At 34.6% G+C, this 18,199-nt stretch overlaps 2 protein-coding genes across 5 annotated transcripts in view; both read left to right on the forward strand.

The window, feature by feature from the left end:
• LOC149781849 (uncharacterized) overlaps window positions 1-4,783 on the forward strand; it is a 35,302-nt gene extending 30,519 nt beyond the window's left edge. The window contains exon 7 of the mRNA XM_089936046.1: window positions 4,268-4,783. Within this exon, the coding sequence (XP_089792172.1) occupies window positions 4,268-4,421 (154 nt within the window). The 3' untranslated portion in view covers window positions 4,422-4,783. The remainder of the gene's footprint in view (window positions 1-4,267) is intronic.
• A 64-nt stretch (window positions 4,784-4,847) lies between these two features.
• The window catches only part of LOC149781850 (uncharacterized), a 41,872-nt gene continuing 28,520 nt past the window's right edge, over window positions 4,848-18,199 (forward strand). The window contains exons 1-5 of one of the 4 annotated variants that reach the window (XM_089936044.1): window positions 4,848-4,995; window positions 7,036-7,180; window positions 9,576-9,824; window positions 10,962-11,124; window positions 16,185-16,580. In XM_089936044.1, coding sequence (XP_089792170.1) covers window positions 4,940-4,995; window positions 7,036-7,180; window positions 9,576-9,824; window positions 10,962-11,124; window positions 16,185-16,580 — 1,009 coding nt within the window. In that variant the 5' untranslated portion in view covers window positions 4,848-4,939. Of the gene's footprint in view, window positions 4,996-7,035; window positions 7,214-9,575; window positions 9,825-10,961; window positions 11,125-16,184; window positions 16,581-18,199 lie in introns of all 4 variants that reach the window. The other 3 variants (XM_089936042.1, XM_089936045.1, XM_089936043.1) reach the window with 3 other exon arrangements.

The following is an 18,199-nucleotide window of genomic DNA, read 5'->3' on the forward strand; positions in this document are numbered from 1 at the left end:
ATTTTGGAGAGTGGAGATTATGACCCAGTTACTTTAAATAGCAGAAATCGACCAGTGCATAAACAGCGACCACGTGATCTGACGTAATTGTCATTCACAGAAATGAATGTAGTATCTAATAGGGGGGTTTTCCTCTCAGGTGGCACTATGAAAACCAGCTCAAAATGGCTGCTGTTTACAGCAGGCGTCAAAAGGCACTTCCATGCGAATGTAGTAGAGGCGTCCAAAGACGCTTGCATGAGGTAAAGGGTTAAATTAACCGACTCTTTCATAACTGTGATCAAAGCTAACAAGGCAGCAAAGTGAAAAGAATACTTCATAAAATAAAGAGCTTGATTTCACAGATACGGAACATTGTGGGCAAGCGAGTTTCAGAGAATTCTTTAACTGTCATTTAGAAATATTCTCAGGGATGATAAGAAATTTCATTATTACTTACAGTGAAATCACGACATTAACATTGTACTAATTGAACAATAAAAAAATGAGTTTCAACATAGACGTGTCATGAAATAAATGTTGCGTGTTTTTGAATAAAAAGGAATTTTGTTTGGTGGTGTATCAACAGTTAGTCTAGTTCCCAGATTGTGGACTACTGATTTGGCAAGATACTATTATATACCACTACGGGAACCAGACTCATCATGAAAACAAAAATCAGTGATGTAATACACAGATTTTTCGCATACACGTGATGGTTGTTCAAACCAGTTGAAACGATCTTTCATATGTTGGATATTTTGAGAAGAAAAAATGTTAATTAAACAGAATAATGAACAACTTCATTAGAAAAGCGCATTATTAAAAACTATTTTCGATGTGATTGGAAAATGAGGATTCGGTCATTAAACAGTCCAGTTCCCTAACATCGCCGCACCCCCCCACCCCACCCCCGTTCTTGATGTCAAAGCATTATTTTTCAATTTTGGAGGTCCCTCGGTAACTCGCGCCTCGCTTATAGTGAGGTCTATGTTTGTGGACCCCGTTGTGCGCGAGTTATTGAGGGAGAGGTGTATGGGGCTGATTTATCAGCATAGGCTGTAAAGCTGTACCGATTAATCGGTCATACTCATAATTGGGCCGATTATTGGAACAATCAGTATAATCAGTATCAGCAGAAATAATCGGTGCCGATGTAAACAAATTTCCAAAATATAAATTTAATCATAACATTCATCTTGACATGGCTAGAATTTTAAATCAGAATTAAATAATGGAAATTAAGGAAAAAACATTTAATTTGGGGGTTAATTGAAAGACAGTATATTCTTAAAAGTAAATACTTTTTAACACGCTTGCTGTAAACTACAGCTGGTTGTCTGCTCATAACAAATTATCAATACCATGCATGCACTCATCCTAATCACAGCAGCCAACCAGCCAATGAGGCCTCGTGTGGCTGTTGAACTTACAGCATACACATTACAGGGATGGTCCTGGCTTTTAAAAAGTTGACGCCAACAAAAAAAAATCGCCAATCTCAATATTTTCTTGCCAATTTTCAAAAAATGTCACCAGAATAAGTAGCGAATATTTTTCCAAAACTATTAATGTAACAGGCAATGAAAATTGAAAAAGATGGGATAGTTATTACTTTATTGACAACAAGCAATACAGCCATAATATTACAAAATAAGTCATTACATGACTATTTTGCACTACTTCCATGGTCTTTGCATTGTGCATCACTGTTAGTGCATAGGTCTAGCTGTTGTCACTTGAAATAAATGCAATATCAAATGTAAAATTTATATTGTCCTACAGTCTCTCTTTTTTTAAATAGAAACATCAGGTATTAAGCAAATCTATATTATGTATATTATTTTCCAAATAATAGTTTTGTAAGAAAGTTTATTTAGATAATGACATTTTAATACTAAAACCCTATAACTGTACTTTGCAATGTAAGATAAGTGACATATAATGCGACTGTTGATTTCATGCATTCAGGAATTAAATGCCCCATGCCCTTTTATGGCTAGCTTTGCAAAGTACATCTCCATCAACCAGGAGTTCAGAAATTTATTTTTGCAGAGCTTTACATGCTTTGCTTGTTAGCGAATTGCTTCCTAAATCCCAGGAATGATCACTGAATGCTGTAGGATTTTTCTCGACAAGCAAATTATGATGTCCATTCCCACCAATGAAACTTACATGAGTTAACTTGACCTGGTATTACTGTACCGTATATATAATCATTGATTACCATCATTAAATTAAAAGAAGGAATGAAGAAACATATCACAGAGCTTATGTGCCCACCAAAAACTAATTTGGAATAAATATGTTATTTAGTATTGAGTTTAGTTTGCATAGGTGAGCTAACAATAAGAAATAAGGTGGGATGTAAAATGTGGGAAATAGTTATCACATGTATGGTAGCTTGAAACCACATTTGAACTGTTAAGATAAATCCACACCCATTTTAGGCATTGTTAATATAACAAAAAATAAGGCATGGTTTACTTGTCAGTCAAATGCTGTTACTTTCATTTGCTGTAGAACAGGTGGTTTCTTGAAATAATCGGTCTCATAATCGGTATTGGCAATTTTAATAATCAGCTATACGCGGTATTGGCAAAAAGTGACATCGCTAGTCTAAAACATTTTATCATGGTTATTTGTATGAAATACAAACAAGAGTAAATAGCTGTTTAAGGAAAAATTTGAGACAAATGAAGTAAAAAAGGAATATTATTATATGGTCATTTTTTCTCTCTTAACTTTACATTGTGAGAATTATGCAGTATTTTACAATATTGCACTCACATGTGCCCATTAGTGTATTAGGAACTACTTTGTTAACAAATCATGTACACTCACATTGTAGGCAATTTACGTTTTGGTTGATTAAATTTGTTTTGAATGAACTAAAGCAGATGTTTCATGGCCTGCCGCATACCAGCCACTTTGCCACATTCCGTGTTAACTGCCTTGATATGGTGTTTCGGACTTAGGCTAGCGGTAGATGCCAAATTTCATAAAATTGCTGGGTTTTTGTAAATAACATGCAAGTGACCAGGCATAAACTGTCTTCTTTAGCTGGTAATAAGAATGGCAAAAAATATACTTACAGTTTTACATTCTGAATTTCCTCAAAGTACTTTCTTAGTTCTGCAAATCCGAATTACATGAGCCATGTCATGGGTTCTCAATCTTGATTACATACTTGGATATTGTACTGTAATTTCGACTATATTCCATTACAGTTACATCCTCCTTACTGCACTCTAAATGAAATAAACATTATATTCCATAGTGTGTTTTTGATAATTGCAATTGAAAGACTTCCTATTTTTCCCACATTATGATTTAAAACATTCAATGACAGAACAGAAACACACTTGCAGATGTCAACACGCTGCTGAAATCTGATGCACTTCATGTAGAATTGGCACAGATAAATCCAGTCCATAATCATGAAATTTCTTAGAATTGACAAAAAATACCCAAATCTACTAATTCCAGATCAGATGGAAAAGTTGTTGCAATGCGCATATTCATTCACAATATGACTCCAAATTTCAATTTTGAGTAGACCAAAATGCCATTTTCTTTCAAAAGTTATGTCTAGCATGCAACTAAGTTCAAATTTATCTGGGCAGAGTTATGTGCGCATTAATGATGTTGTGTTGTTGTAGTTGTATGGTTTAACGCCATTTTTCAGCACATGATAGGCTATACATGGCGGCCAGTATTAATGGTGGAGGAAGAACCTGGGAAAACCCGGGAAAGAACCACCGACCCATGAGAAGCTACTGACAAGCTTTCTCACATACCAACATTAGCCAAATCCGAGACTCGACCCCATGCAGACAGAGGTGAGATGGCAGTGATCCATAACGGAGAGCGCTTTAGACCACTCGGCCACTCAGGGCTCCTTGTTGTTGTGTAATCTATGCTTGTGTATTTAGTTCAGAATATGGCATACATTCAGTTACTTTGTTTCTCGTAGTGTAGTTTTGCTTATTTAATTAAGCCTTAGGTAGAATAAGAAAATGAGCATATAATAAAAAGGTTACTGCATTTGTATGGGAAAATATGAACTCGTTTTATTGGATGGATATAATGCATTCCCAAGGTGGTGCTGTATTTCCATCCCAAAAACTCGTTCAAATTTTCCCATACAAATGCAGTAACCTATAAATATGATGAGTTTTGAAAGTTTGTTTGTAATGAGCAATAATAATTACCCTAAACTGTTTGTGCACAAAAAAAGCACTTGTCTGTTTAAAAACTGGTTTCTCCTTAACTTGTGGACAATCAGAGCCACACTGAAGACTGAGTCTAATACAGTCTTGGAAGAATTAAGGAAAGTGGAAAGGAAGAAACAAAATGTACAGTGTCAGATTAAGGAATTGATGGAGAGGAAACAAGCACAGGAGCAGAGATTACAACTTTATCAGGGGAGTATTGCATGAATGAACTCCATTGACTTTTTGTTAATTCTGGTTTGAACTTGAGATTATTTTGAAATCGGGTGTGTTGATATTGTTATGGAGACATTAGCTAAAACAAGTGTTAAAAATCTTGGGATTTTCATTAACTAAACATTTCATCATGATGTTGTTGCAGCTGCTGTTTATGTGGTTGTTGTTAATGATGTTGATAATTATGTGTCAATTATGGATAATAATATGGGTAATAAAAAATTTTCTAATTTAAATTTATATTTCTTCAAATTTTACTGAATCCAAATTTATGTTTTTACAAAAGATGATGGGGAGGATGAAATCATAAAAATGCATTGGTATTTTGAGTAGCGACCATGTTTCAAGATTGTAAGGAACAATTTGTTTGATTAATCATATTTAAAAGTAAATAATATGATGCTGTTCTGACGGTAGTGGTATTAGTGTTATTGTAATAACTTGTACAGGTGCAGCATAGTGATGACACAGTGAAGAATTCTGAAGTTGATGTTGAAGTAGAACAGCGAATGGAGTCTGATCAGGAACTGATATCTTTCAACTTACTTTGTTCACCAATAATCAAGTAAGATATATCTTCACATTCTTTATTTTCTCACTAGTGATAGGCAGTGAATGTTTATTGTTTCATTTTTACAGTGTCTATGATGAAAATTAACCAGATAAAATAACAAGGTCTGTTAATTAAGTTGTGCCAATTACTGCTGGCATTGTTTCTAACAGATCAGCTATCAAAAGATTTTAATAGAGATTTCCTCTAATTATGATATCTCTGTCACAATTCAAAAATCGTTTGGTGCTTAATTTATTCATGTCAAAAATTGCTTTTAAATACAGATATGTGCAATTTGTTTAGTTAATTGGTGAACTTTGGTAATAAGGGCTAAAAGTTCATGATTAAAGAAAATTATTTTTAAAAAAATGGACATTTGTAACATTTTAGATTCATTATATATTGCATAGTATTTGCATTCCTGTCTCTCCATGCATCCAGTACACTTTTATTTCGGCTCTGTAGCTTTAAAGATTTTATTTCATAAAACTTGGTATATTATTATCACTAGTGTGTTTGAAAGCATGTCTATATCACATTCAGGGGTCCAGTTTTTAAGGTCATCATCACAGGCCAGTATCATAACTATTCTATGACATTAATTTTTGTTCTATGATTTTAAAACCATTTTGAGCTGAAAAGATGATGTTTTGTGTACTTAGGTATCATTAATTGAACATATGGCTCAGTTTACATTCAGAGTCCAAACTTCAAGGTTAGGGTTACAGGTCATTATTGTAAATATTCTGTTATGCTCATTTCAGTTCTATCACTTGAAAGATGTTTAGCATAATTGGATACAACTTTGTATATTTATATGTGATCACAAGAGGGTAACTCAAGTGCTCCATTTTAGGTTCTGTTTTCGAGGTCAAGATCAAAGTTAGTGTTTAAATTGTGTTTGTCTCTGCTTTATAAGTAAAGACTGTCACTGCTTTTTAACTAAAAGATTGTTTGATTTACACTTATGCAAACTGGTAAACATGTTTCTTGATAAGACAGTGTGCCATGTACCACAGTGAAGGTCATTATTAAGGTTATGATCACTAATAAATAGTACTGGTTTGTTTTTCTTTCTTCTGTATTATTCTAATGCATGTTGAGATACAGGATTGTAACTCCATTATGTTATGCATCACTGCAAAAAAATGTGTTAATGCATGTATAGACAAAGGATTGTAACACCATTATGTTATGCATCACTGCAAAAGAATGTGTTAATGCATGTATGGACAAAGGATTGTAACTCCATTATGTTATGCATCACTGCAAAAGAATGTGTTAATGCATGTATAGACAAAGGATTGTAACACCATTATGTTATGCATCACTGCAGAAGAATGTGTTAATGCATGTATAGACAAAGGATTGTAACACCATTATTTTATGCATCACTGCAAAAGAATGTGTTAATGCATGGATAGACAAAGGATTGTAACTCCATTATTTTATGCATCACTGCAAGAGAATGTGTATCATATTATTAAAATCTTCTGATTATTTTGTGTATTGCTCTCTAACTCTACATATATTTTAGATAAAAGTATAATCGGGGCCCCGAGTGGCCGAGTGGTCTAAAGCGCTCACCGTTACGGATCACTGCCATCTCACCTCTGTCTATGTGGGTTCGAGTCTCGGATTCGGCCAATGTGGATATGTGAGAAAGCTTGCCAGTAGCTTCTTGAGGGTCGGTGGTTCTTTCCGGGGATTTCCCGGTTTCTTCCTCCACCATTAATACTGGCCGCCATGTATAGCCTATTGCGTGCTGAAAAATGGCGTTAAACCCTACAACAACAACAACAACAACAATAAAAGTATAATCTATCATTGGTGGGACTTGAAGAAAATAAAACACCAAACCAAAAGAAGTTTTTAAAACAATTTCATTTGAAATGATAAATTACATTTATCACATGATCACATTTTTCAATAAATCTTAATAAGATTGTATTGTTTTCAGCAAATGATTCAATTGGATACTTATAATATTATGTCATGACATCACTAATGTCAATGGATAATTATGAAAAATGTCATTCTATGTCTTAACAGTGAGTGCAGTGAGAGTGAAGATGGGTCAAAAGCTATGCAGACAGGGGATAGTTCCACTGGCACTATTGACACTCAGGACGCAGATGTCTCAACACACAGGATCATGGTGCCTGATGGACATGTATACCAGGAGAATGGGTCCCAGGTGGAAGTTCCAACATCAAAGGCAGATCTAAATGTTGTATGACCTTTTCATGCAGAATGCTGTGCACATCATATCTTTTTTATGTACCTGATTAACCTGACAAAAACATATTTTTTCAGGTTGCTTGGGTGTATTCTTTTCTCACCAAGGTGTGAATGGATGTCTAACTCCAGATTTGGTTGGGAGGGCTACTATCATTATGTAACATTACTTAGACCCAGGTAATTACACATCCCAGGTCATATACAGAGTCTCTGATGTGGTATATTAGATAATATACCATTTATCAATTAAATTTTAAAAAATCTACACCAGATGGTCACACAAACATATCTTGTAAGTGAAATTTTATATTAAAAAAATAACCTATTAATGATAAAATTTGCCCTTGTGAAAAAGTAGGTTAAAATCTGGCTGCCTGATTTACCTCATCATATTATGGTTGGAGTAAGAAAATGGTTCCATTTTTATTCTTTTTTTTGTTTAATTCATATTTTTTCAAAAGTAATTTGGTATTTAATGTGTAAAAGATGTGTTTAAATATCTCTTGTCATAAGTTATTAGGTATTATATTTCAGGGTGAGAAATAGGGAGAGATTGAGAGAAATTGCCTTTTCACTTTGATTAGCCAAAAAAATGTTGTTTTTTTGTCTTTTCTTAACTTGATGTAAACCCAGCCCTCATTTTTTTCATTGAATGGTTCAAGATCATTGCTTCAATTACTTAAGTGAATTTAAGGAGCAGTGTTGAGAGTTATTAAAAAGTAAATGCATGCTATGTAGTCAACTTTGCTGCAGATTAAACTGTGATTTCTTAATGCAATCATTTGTTGAGCTACTAGATTTTCCAAGAATTGACATAGAAACTTCATTCAATTGAATGACGTACTTGTGGGTGGGACATAGGTTTCATTGCTCAAAAGGAGCATATGTCTCATTAATTGTTTTCTATTGAGTGTTATAATAGTAATGAAGTTTACTCATTGTTGGATCTTTCAAGGTACAGAGGAATGCTAGCATCATGGTTATCAGTTGTGCAGTTTGGTAGATATTTATTTTCTGTGCGAACTTCTTATACTGTAAATCAGTCTTTATTAATCATAATGAGTACCCATAAAAATCTGAAAGATTCAAGAATGTAGACATTTGTAACAACAAGAAGAAAGCAGTACCTAGGTATCATTTTGCACACTTGTAACAAAGTTTCCAAGCATGGCCAACAATGTACTTTATATAGTACCATCACAAGTTCTGCAATCATTTGATCAGGTGATATATTTATATATGATTTATTGCCCTATTTTGCAAATGTGTATGCAGTGTGATTGAAATCAATGAGCAATATTTGAATAAGAGTGTTACTAACATTACTGCAAATTTTTTTGAGTATCAATTTTTATATTTTTGGGGAAAATTATACATTTGTTGATATTTAAATTCATGGATGTGTGAGGGGGTCCTATTGCTTTCTCTGAAGGATAATGTTTCATTGGATATTGTAGCTATTTTGATCAGTTAGTTTTACCAACTGATTATGATGATTTGTGGAGCTGAGGAACTTCATTTGTGTAAAATAAATTAACACTTTTGCTTTTACAGCAAAACAGACTTGGGACTCGGGGAAAACACTTTAAGTGTGGAGGAGTCACCCACAGATACAATTTTAATTTCTTGTCAATTTCATACGAACTCTGAGTAATCAGAGTATGTTGGCATATATTTTTTGAAATGTGCCTTCCTTGGGTACCATGTATATTTAAATAGAACAGCACATGCTACATATGGAAACACTTTATTGTGCATCTTCCAAAAGTTACTTTAAAAGAACATTATTGTTAGAGTAATATACACCTGCACACTTATTTACAGCCTGCTGGTCTTCCTCTCTCCATTTCTCTATTGTCAGTTTTGATCAAATATCTTAGACTCAATCCTGACATACACCTTTCCTCACTAGATCCAGTGCACCTGAAAGAACCATAAAATATACACACACACACCAACTGGCATACCTAAACCCACACTTTTGAACTCATACCAACTGACATACCTAACCCAAACTTTTTTTTGCAAACAGTATATGACTTACTAACCCCTCAGCCTTTGAGTGGTAGATCAACCCAGTATATAAATGCTGACACAGCATTTGAGCAAGAACATATACTACTTTCCTAAGATTTGTACTGATTCCTTGACTCCCACGTTTGTTTCTCAGCTTTTTCCTTTTTGTTCAATTCATTGTGCCGTATCTGTTGGTAGGATTCATCCCTAACTTTTTCTCACCATAAAATTTCTATCTGTCATAGAAATGAAATCCATGAAAATAGGTACTCCACAAAAATAGGTAATTCAAAGTTGTTCCAGAATTTATCAACTTCCAGTTGTTTGTTTTCTAGGTAAAGACTTCAGCTGTAGTAGAGTCACACACTATTACAAGTGTCTCTTCTGAGAACAAATTCTTGAAGGAGCCAAGCCTAATTATGACACCACAGATCTCCAGACTGATTCAGCCAAAGACACCCACAATAAAGACTGATTCAGCTTCTCCACAGCATGGACAAATGCCTGAAACACCTAGGGTGATCCCTCAAGTGCAACCATCTCCAAAGCCAACACCACTAGTGCACCCACCAAGTAGAATACCAGTTAGTACCTGTATATTGCTGTGTAAATTTCATTTGCATGCACTCTCAGAAGCACAGATGATAGCATGATGTATTTCAACATCAAACAAACAGCTTAATAAGCCACCAACCTTTGATGGGTAACCATTCAAGCTTTTTCACATGCTTGAACTGGGAATCAAACTCTGGACAAGAGTTGCAAAGCACGCGTGTTGCCACTGCACTATCCAATCCCTATTATCTTTATTTTACAGCATAGGCACATTAGTGGCTACCAGAAAACAGTTTCTATACCACTGCTGCCATTGGCATTTGAACTTAATTGTCAGTCATATTATGAATTATTATCGGTCTCATCTTTTTTGTTCCATTATTATGGAAAATTGGATACATTAACTGTAGGATATTCCACCTCAGATCTTTTTAAAAACATTCAAACTGTACCTTATCAGATAAGAAAGTTTGTTGTAACAAATATCGGTAGTGTTTGTTTGAGCACAGTAAAACAGAAATCCAGGGCGGATTTTTTGGATTCAGACTAGATGTACATTTTAATTCTTTGATTTAGATATGCGAGTTCTAATTGAAGATTAGTTTGACAGTATAACAAGATATATTTGTGTATGTTTAATTCCCTTGAGAATACATAATTTTTTTGAAAATTGCTTTTAAGATAGAGGAAAGTTGATTTTATATTACTCAGAATAAAGTTTTGCATGTAAGTGGCAAAATCCCAGAGAACCAGAAATGTGAGAGTTTTAAAAATGCTTTGCAACTGCATATTACATGCATATCATATTGGCTCAAATCTAGATGTTTATGAAAATCATCAAAATTATTTGTTCCTACGAATTTAGAATTATTCTGTCCTGAAGCCACTTCTGTTGGAAGTTATAGGAAGAATCTTGCAAGATCATATTCATATTGATGAAATATGGTCAGATTTGCCAACCTGTAGAGGTTATTTTCCTGCATGGTTAAAAATACAGGACTTTTTCATAGAAGTTAAATGATGCATTTATAACCAAAAATGTGATAGCTGGGTGATCTGGTTTGACTTAAGATACTGGTTGAATTAATAGTATCAAACAATAGTGATGCTCATGGTACATACTGTCATTTTAGAGATATTATGGTTTTCATTGTTTTTCTCTCTAGATAATTCCTCAGAAACCAACATCAAAATTTCTACAGTTCCAGAATGCTGTTAGATCTATAGCTCCTTCAGTATCTCCCTGTGTGCCTAGAAATGCAGCTGCCAAACTGAAAAGTCAGCCACCTGCTCGAGCTCCAGTTCAGCCAAACATGCCATCTCCCAACAGTGAGATTTCAAATTTTTACTATTCAGATTAACTTTAAACTGCAGTTAATCACAAATCCTAATTAATTATCTTGCCAGTTAACATTTTTTATTCATTTGTGTGTGTGTATGCCATCAATGTTAAATGATAGCATTAGCTACAGATGGTAGAATTCAAGTACAGATGTAAAATTCCTGACCTCTTCAAAATAGTCTACCAATTGTAAAGGTGCTTACTGGGATAAATGGTATACAGTGTTCCCCCTCTTGAACAGCCACCCTGCCCAGTGGCCACCTGCTTTATACGGCCAGAATCTCTTGGCACCAAGAAGTTTGTGTTCAAAAGTATCCCTCTAGAATTGCCACCCCTCTAATGCAACCAGCGGCCAACATATTAGTACAAAGATGTAAAATGTTCCCCTCACAAGCAGCCCCATTTTATTTTAAATGTGTCCAGAACCAAGAATTAATTTATATAGTAAGGTCAGTAAAAAAACTTATTTTTACCTCTAGGAATGAGTTTTGTTTCTGCATATAGCATGACATTTATACCATTATGTATGTAATTTTATTGAGAACTGCTGTGTTAAATTTCAGCTTAATTAAAGGAACATAAATACAAAATTATAAATGTGTTGCAAGTAGCCCCCTCTGTAAAAATCTGCAAGCCAAGTGCTGTCAGCAAGTCTCAGTGATACAGGCACTGGTAAGGCTAACACTGCTCTAGGTGATCCCTCTGCAGGTATGCTGTAAGGTTAATGCCTGGCTGTTTGGCTCAGGGGTTAATGAGTTAAACAAACCAGGATAACAGACAAAGACCAAAAATAAAGCATGTGACAGTACATGTATCACTTCCTTTAAAAAGAAGGCATTTGGTCCACTCTACAAAAGTTTTGTCTGCATAATTAAATTGCAGTACTGTAACATTAGCAGCATAGGAAGAAATCATTACAAATATTTAACATGTCATCACCTGAACAGAGACGTATTACTGTTCAAAAAAGTCAAAGTTATTTGACTATATGACATTGAGCGGGTGGAGGGGGACTTGCTGAATAATAATATGTTGAAAGGACTCAAATAATGAATGTTGTAACAGATAGGGAGAATTTTCAGCAGTAGTGGGAAAATGGAGCAGTTGGAAGGAGAATTAAGTAATCCATGTACCAAGATTTAAATAACATTTTGAATACTTTACAAAGTTCATGACAAAATACCTCACTCAAATTTCAAGCTTATGAATAAGAACTATTCATATTCAGTTGAAATAAGTCTATTCTTCAGACAAGAAGAACCTTTTAATAATTAATGTTATTTTTAAATGAAAATATTAAATGCTTTGAAGTTTGTAGCTTTCTTGCTACATATATTACTTATGCTTCTCGTACAATTTAGTCTCCCTCTTGAAATGCCACCTGTCTTATAAGGCCACTTTCCCAGTGCAGAATGAATGGCTGTATAAAGAGAGGGACCACTGTAGATTGGTTCTAAGGTCTGTATATTTATTTCAATGTAGCTATCACCTGCCTATCTTCTATACCTATAGGCAGTTCTAAAAGATATCCAATATCTGGTTTGCTTCAGTGAATGCATTTAACGTGCATCCTAAGAAATAGGTGAGCTTCAAACATTTTACTTGGTACAGGGTCATTCTAGGGCACACATTTGTGAGATTTTTTTCTTTTATAAAAATATCACTGAAAAATCAAACAAATGCATGGAAATGGCACATTTTATTTCCAAACTCTACCTTTATTTCTTCATGAAATGCTTCATATATTCAGAAAATTTCCTCCAGTTTAGTTGTATGGGCCATAGACCAGGAGAGCTAATGGAATGGCCTGTTGTCTATCATCTGAACACAAGTTTGTTATCATTATTCATCCTGAACTACTTGGAGGATTCCCTTGATATTGTGCATGCACACATTCATCCCAAGGCATAATTGGGTCTAAATAAAAATGGTGCTGCCTAGACTTGCAGTATGGCCACCACAGCAGCAGCCATCATGAAATATTATTCCTACACCTTGATTGGAAGTCATATCAACATTGGGTTTTTAGAAGAAGATGATCTGTGATGTCTTATTGGCAATACAAGTCTGATAGCATTCAGTATGGCCACCTTGACAGCCATCTTGAACATGTTAATTTTGCTATTCATCCTAAATTGAAACTCTTATTGACGTGGGATTTTAATGAGAACTAAACTATGTGGTTCTGAATGAAAATATTGCAGATCTGACATCAATATGGCTGCCACTGTAAATTTAGTAAAAATCTTGGCACTAATTTGTCAGAGTGGAAGGTCATATTAGCATGGGATTTTCAAAAAATGGTGTTCAGTTTGTTCAAAATAAAAATGATGCTGATCTTATATGCAGTGAGGCTGCCACATGGGTAATTTGAAAGTCTAATTGTTCAAGAATATCAGAGATGGTTTCAGTACTCAGAATTTCAAAAGAAGAAATGGTCTTATCTACAATTCCAGAACATTTTTTGGCCCAGCAGAGCATCAGTCCTTGAAGGGACTATTGTTTTCAAATGGAAAAAGAAATGGAGAAGGAAATTTTGTTCCGTAATTTTCAGTTTTAGAATAGACCCACTTTGATAGTTAGTGCACAAGTTAGATATGCAATACTTACATAGAGGCTTAAGAAGGGAGTTTATGGCATAATTAGCACTATTTGCACTGGTACCAGAGAAAAGTTCATGAATAAGGATTAAAAAACATGAACAGTTATGTTTTCTTTTAAAAGTTGGAGGAGAGGGGATCAAATTTACCCTACCTTCTATGCTATGAACACATATAGTATGCTTTATCAAGGCAAGGCAAGGCATCAAGTGAAATCAATCTGATAAGCTCTCTCTCTCCTACTGTGTTTTATTATGGCAGCTTAATCTTGTGAGTTGTAAAACACACCAGCTAACAGATTTGTATAGGCAGAATCTTAATAATGGTATAATTTAGTTCAGATCCTACTTATTAAAGTATTACAGTAAAACGGACATTGGGTGGCCAAGTGGTCTAAGGCATTTGCCTTTATAGATCACTCACCTCTATCTTTATATGAGTTCAAGTCTCGACTCAACCATTGTGGGTATATGAGAAAGCATGCCAGGAGCTTTCGGTGGGCTTGTGGTTCTTTGTGGCATCTTCACTATTTCTTCCACCACCAAATATACTGGCTGCCTTGTATAGCCTATCATATACTGAAAAATAGCATTAAACCCCACAAAACCAAAACCAAATCCAAATCACTATCAGAAAATATGTGATCTATCCCCAGAATCCATTCAATAGAATACAACATAATTTTCAGGCAAAGCTACAAACATCACAATGGTCATCAAAGAGTAACGCAGTGTTGACACAGTCAGAGATCACACCACCCCAATACTCTCCATGGAAAATAATAAAGAGGCCTGTGAATTAAGTTGAATGAACATAATATACTTTGTGTTCAACAGGGACAGTGTACAGAGATATACCATCCCAGAATATAGACATTATATACCAGGCATGCTATTCATATAAAATTGTTTGCAAATGCTAAAGATTTAATGGTGTGATGATGAATTTTAAAAAAGTCAGAGATTTGTTGGTAAAGTCAAGTGTTACAAGTGAACTCTGGCATGTGCTTCACAGTGGTGTGGGTAATTGACCTGTGATAGATTTGCAACTGGCCAGCTTATCAGCTGCTGTGAGACCTTTGAAGATGTAGTCAAATACATAAGGTAATCCACCAACTGGCCAGGGGCCTCGAGTGACTGAATGGTCTAAAGTGCTCTCCATTACGGATCACTGCCATCTCACCTCTGTCTGCATGGGTTTTGAGTCTCAAATTTAGCTAATGTGGGTATGTGAGAAAGCTTGCCAGTAGCTTCTCGTGGGTGGGTGGTTCTTTCCTGGGTTCTTCCTTCACCATTAATACTGGCCGCCATGTATAGCCTATCATGTGCTGAAAAATGGCGTTAAACCCTACAACAACAACAACAACAACAACAACCAACTGGCCAGGTAGATCTCAGATTAGGTCAGGTGGAATTACCATACTTTCTGCATGGTTTTGGATGGCCAAATATACTTTTCTGTCCAAAAACATGCATAAATATTTCATTTATGGTCCAAAAACAAACAATTGATTCAAAACTCTAAGCATAGTCAGTCAGACCCACACATATGGTATTATGCAATCCCTTAACTCACACACAACATTAACTGCCTATGTTTCTTTTAATTTCAGCTTACAAGAAAATGAAAGCATAGTGTAAGATACTATTTCAAACATGAAAATAAAGAAAATGCACTCTTTTAGTCACTTGACAAAATTAAACTGCAAGCAATGAAAATCAGCATAAATATAACTCTGATTGGTTGGAGTTCATCACTAAAAAAAAACAATGAAAATAGGTGTCACATACAAGTCTTTTGACAGAAATTTAGAAGGTGCTAAGACAAATATCCTACATTAAATACTGGTACATGTACTGTACTTAGTTTTGTTTTCAGTTTTGAAGAAATAAATCATGTTGTAAAACCTTTTATTTTTAGTTTATTTCATTTGTCATTGATCAATATTCTTTGAAAGATCATTATATAAATGCCACAAGGAATACAGATCAATGTTAAGGTATTTACTGGTAGACATATCTAGATGAGGCCAACCAAGAGGTGTGACTGATTGTAAACCAGATTAAATATCTCATGCTATGCTATGCAAGCAAAGCATATTGGAATAAAATGGAAATACCCCCCAGTACTGGTAATGATTAGACCTGATGACCACTTTTCTTTACCCAGTTTAGTGTCAGTTGCCATTGTAAATGTCCATGGTGATTGATAATTATAGCCAGGAAGTTGTGTAATGACATCTAAGGTCCAGTTTACTTAACAGTCAGAAATGAACAGACTTTGGTAAAGTTATTTTATAATTAAATTTTATCATTTTGTTTAAGATCAGTAAAGGTGCCTATATGATTATGTTGACATATACTTTAAGATAAATATATTAATTAAATACCTACGTAGGTACTACCATAATTACAATTTACATGTAACTTTGATTTGTACCTTTCTAGCTGCTGATAGTAACCAGGCTTTCAAAAGGAATGCTAGTTCTGAGTCCCATGGAAATAAGGCACCTGCAGGTGCTGCCCAGCATCTGGTCTCTCAACCAATTGTTCCACCTTCTCCAATAATACCACCAGTTTTCTATCATTCTTACATCAAAGTTCCACCCAGCCCGTCAGTGCCACAGATTTCAAGTTTGTCATCCCTCCAAACAAGTGGATCACAGTCACAACATCAGCAGATTAAAAAATTTGTGACACAGCCTGCTACACCTAAACCTTGCCAAATTTCAGTGCCAGTTCAGGCCAAGCCTATAATTTCCCCACCAAAGGACAAAACACTTGAAAATAATGTTTCAACTAGTTCTGAAGATCTGCAAATGCAACGGTCACCTAAAACACCAGGTAGGACAATCATTTCATCTTTAACCCTTTACCTCATAGAGCATAGTGACAAAATGCAGTGCGCTATAAATAGAACACCTGTTACCTAGCCAACTGCATACGCATAGGCCTGCCTATGAACTGTTAAGCAGTGTAGTGTATGTTACGTTTAACAGCAATTTTAACCATTTTACATTTGTGGTGTCACATCTGTTATGTGTGGAAAAATTTAAGAGTCAAGTCCGATTGTTATAGCTGTGTAATTATTTTTCACGGAAGAATTTTTTATGTGGTTTAAAATCTTGAGAGAACTCTTTCACCATCATGTCAGTGAGGATGCATGACCAACCATAGCTGCCATTTTCCACACTCAAAATTTACATGTTTTTCATCTGCGTCTACATCACGAAGTCATCTGATTTTGATAATTTATAAAAACTAATTGCTGCCTACATCAATATCAGAGCCTTTACCTAAGTTATTGAATCTTTCATAGTTGTGATTCTAATCATGAAAACTTTGTAAGTACTGAATGAAATCCGCAACCGCCATTTTGGAGAGTGGAGATTATGACCCAGTTACTTTAAATAGCAGATATCGACCAGTGCATAAACAGTGACCACATCATCTGACGTAATTGTCATTTGCAGAAATGAATGTAGTATCTAATAGGGGGGTTTTCCCCAAAGGTGGCGCTACGAAAACCAGCTCAAAATGGCTGATATTTGCAGCAGACGTCAAAAGGCGCTTCCATGCGAATGCATTAGAGGTGTCAAAAAGCACTTCCATGTGAATGGAGTAGAGGCATCTAAAAATGCTTGCATGAGGTAAAGGGTTAAGGTAGAAATTTCACTCAAGGTTTACTTTGCTTGTATAAAAGGAAAAGTATACAGTCTATATGTCTTCTAGACATTTCACTCTTGCTGGTAAATATAGGATACTTTGTGTACTTTGCTTTTTGTTTTTGTTTTATTTTTCACATGTTTTGCAAACTAAATTGAAATATTTAATAATTTTTAAATGCAAAATAAATTGGCCATATGCCGCTTAGAAATTTTGCTCTGTGATTGAAATAATTATACTATAATCATGTGTTCAAATTTGTGACGGTTCCTTGACTTAATGTACAAATACTTTGGTTGTTGGATCTATATATATTAATTAAGCAAATAAGGAAGTAAGTTTTAATTTTTGTTTTGTCGATAAAATCCATGAACGATATTTAAAGGATAATTATTTAGACAACATTAATTTATTAGCCTTTATATTAGGATTAAAATAACCTCAATAACACTTTCAAACTGTAGATGAATTCATTACTTGTCACAAAATTAATGGTTAAGCAGAACAAATTCCTAAAGTTATGGCATTAATTAATAAATGGAAGACATTTCAGAATTCATTATTTTTTGTGCCTCAGCTAGATATATATGTAGCAGAAGAAATGCTGAATGCAAATTGTTCACAGGTTTATGTTTCTTTTCAGAATTCAAAGTACCATCTTTTATCCATATATAAATCTTTAATTTTTTTTTTTTTTGATCAGGTATATAAATGGTTATAGGCAAGAATATGAATCTAATTTTAAGTTTTGGCTCTTTCTTAAAAGGCAAGAATTTGTAATTTTGCAAACTTTTAAC

The sequence above is a fragment of the Sinohyriopsis cumingii genome, chromosome 15, assembly GCF_028554795.1.
Source record: "Sinohyriopsis cumingii isolate HCF-2022 chromosome 15, ASM2855479v2, whole genome shotgun sequence".
In the NCBI taxonomy this organism is placed as follows: Eukaryota; Metazoa; Mollusca; class Bivalvia; order Unionida; family Unionidae; genus Sinohyriopsis; species Sinohyriopsis cumingii.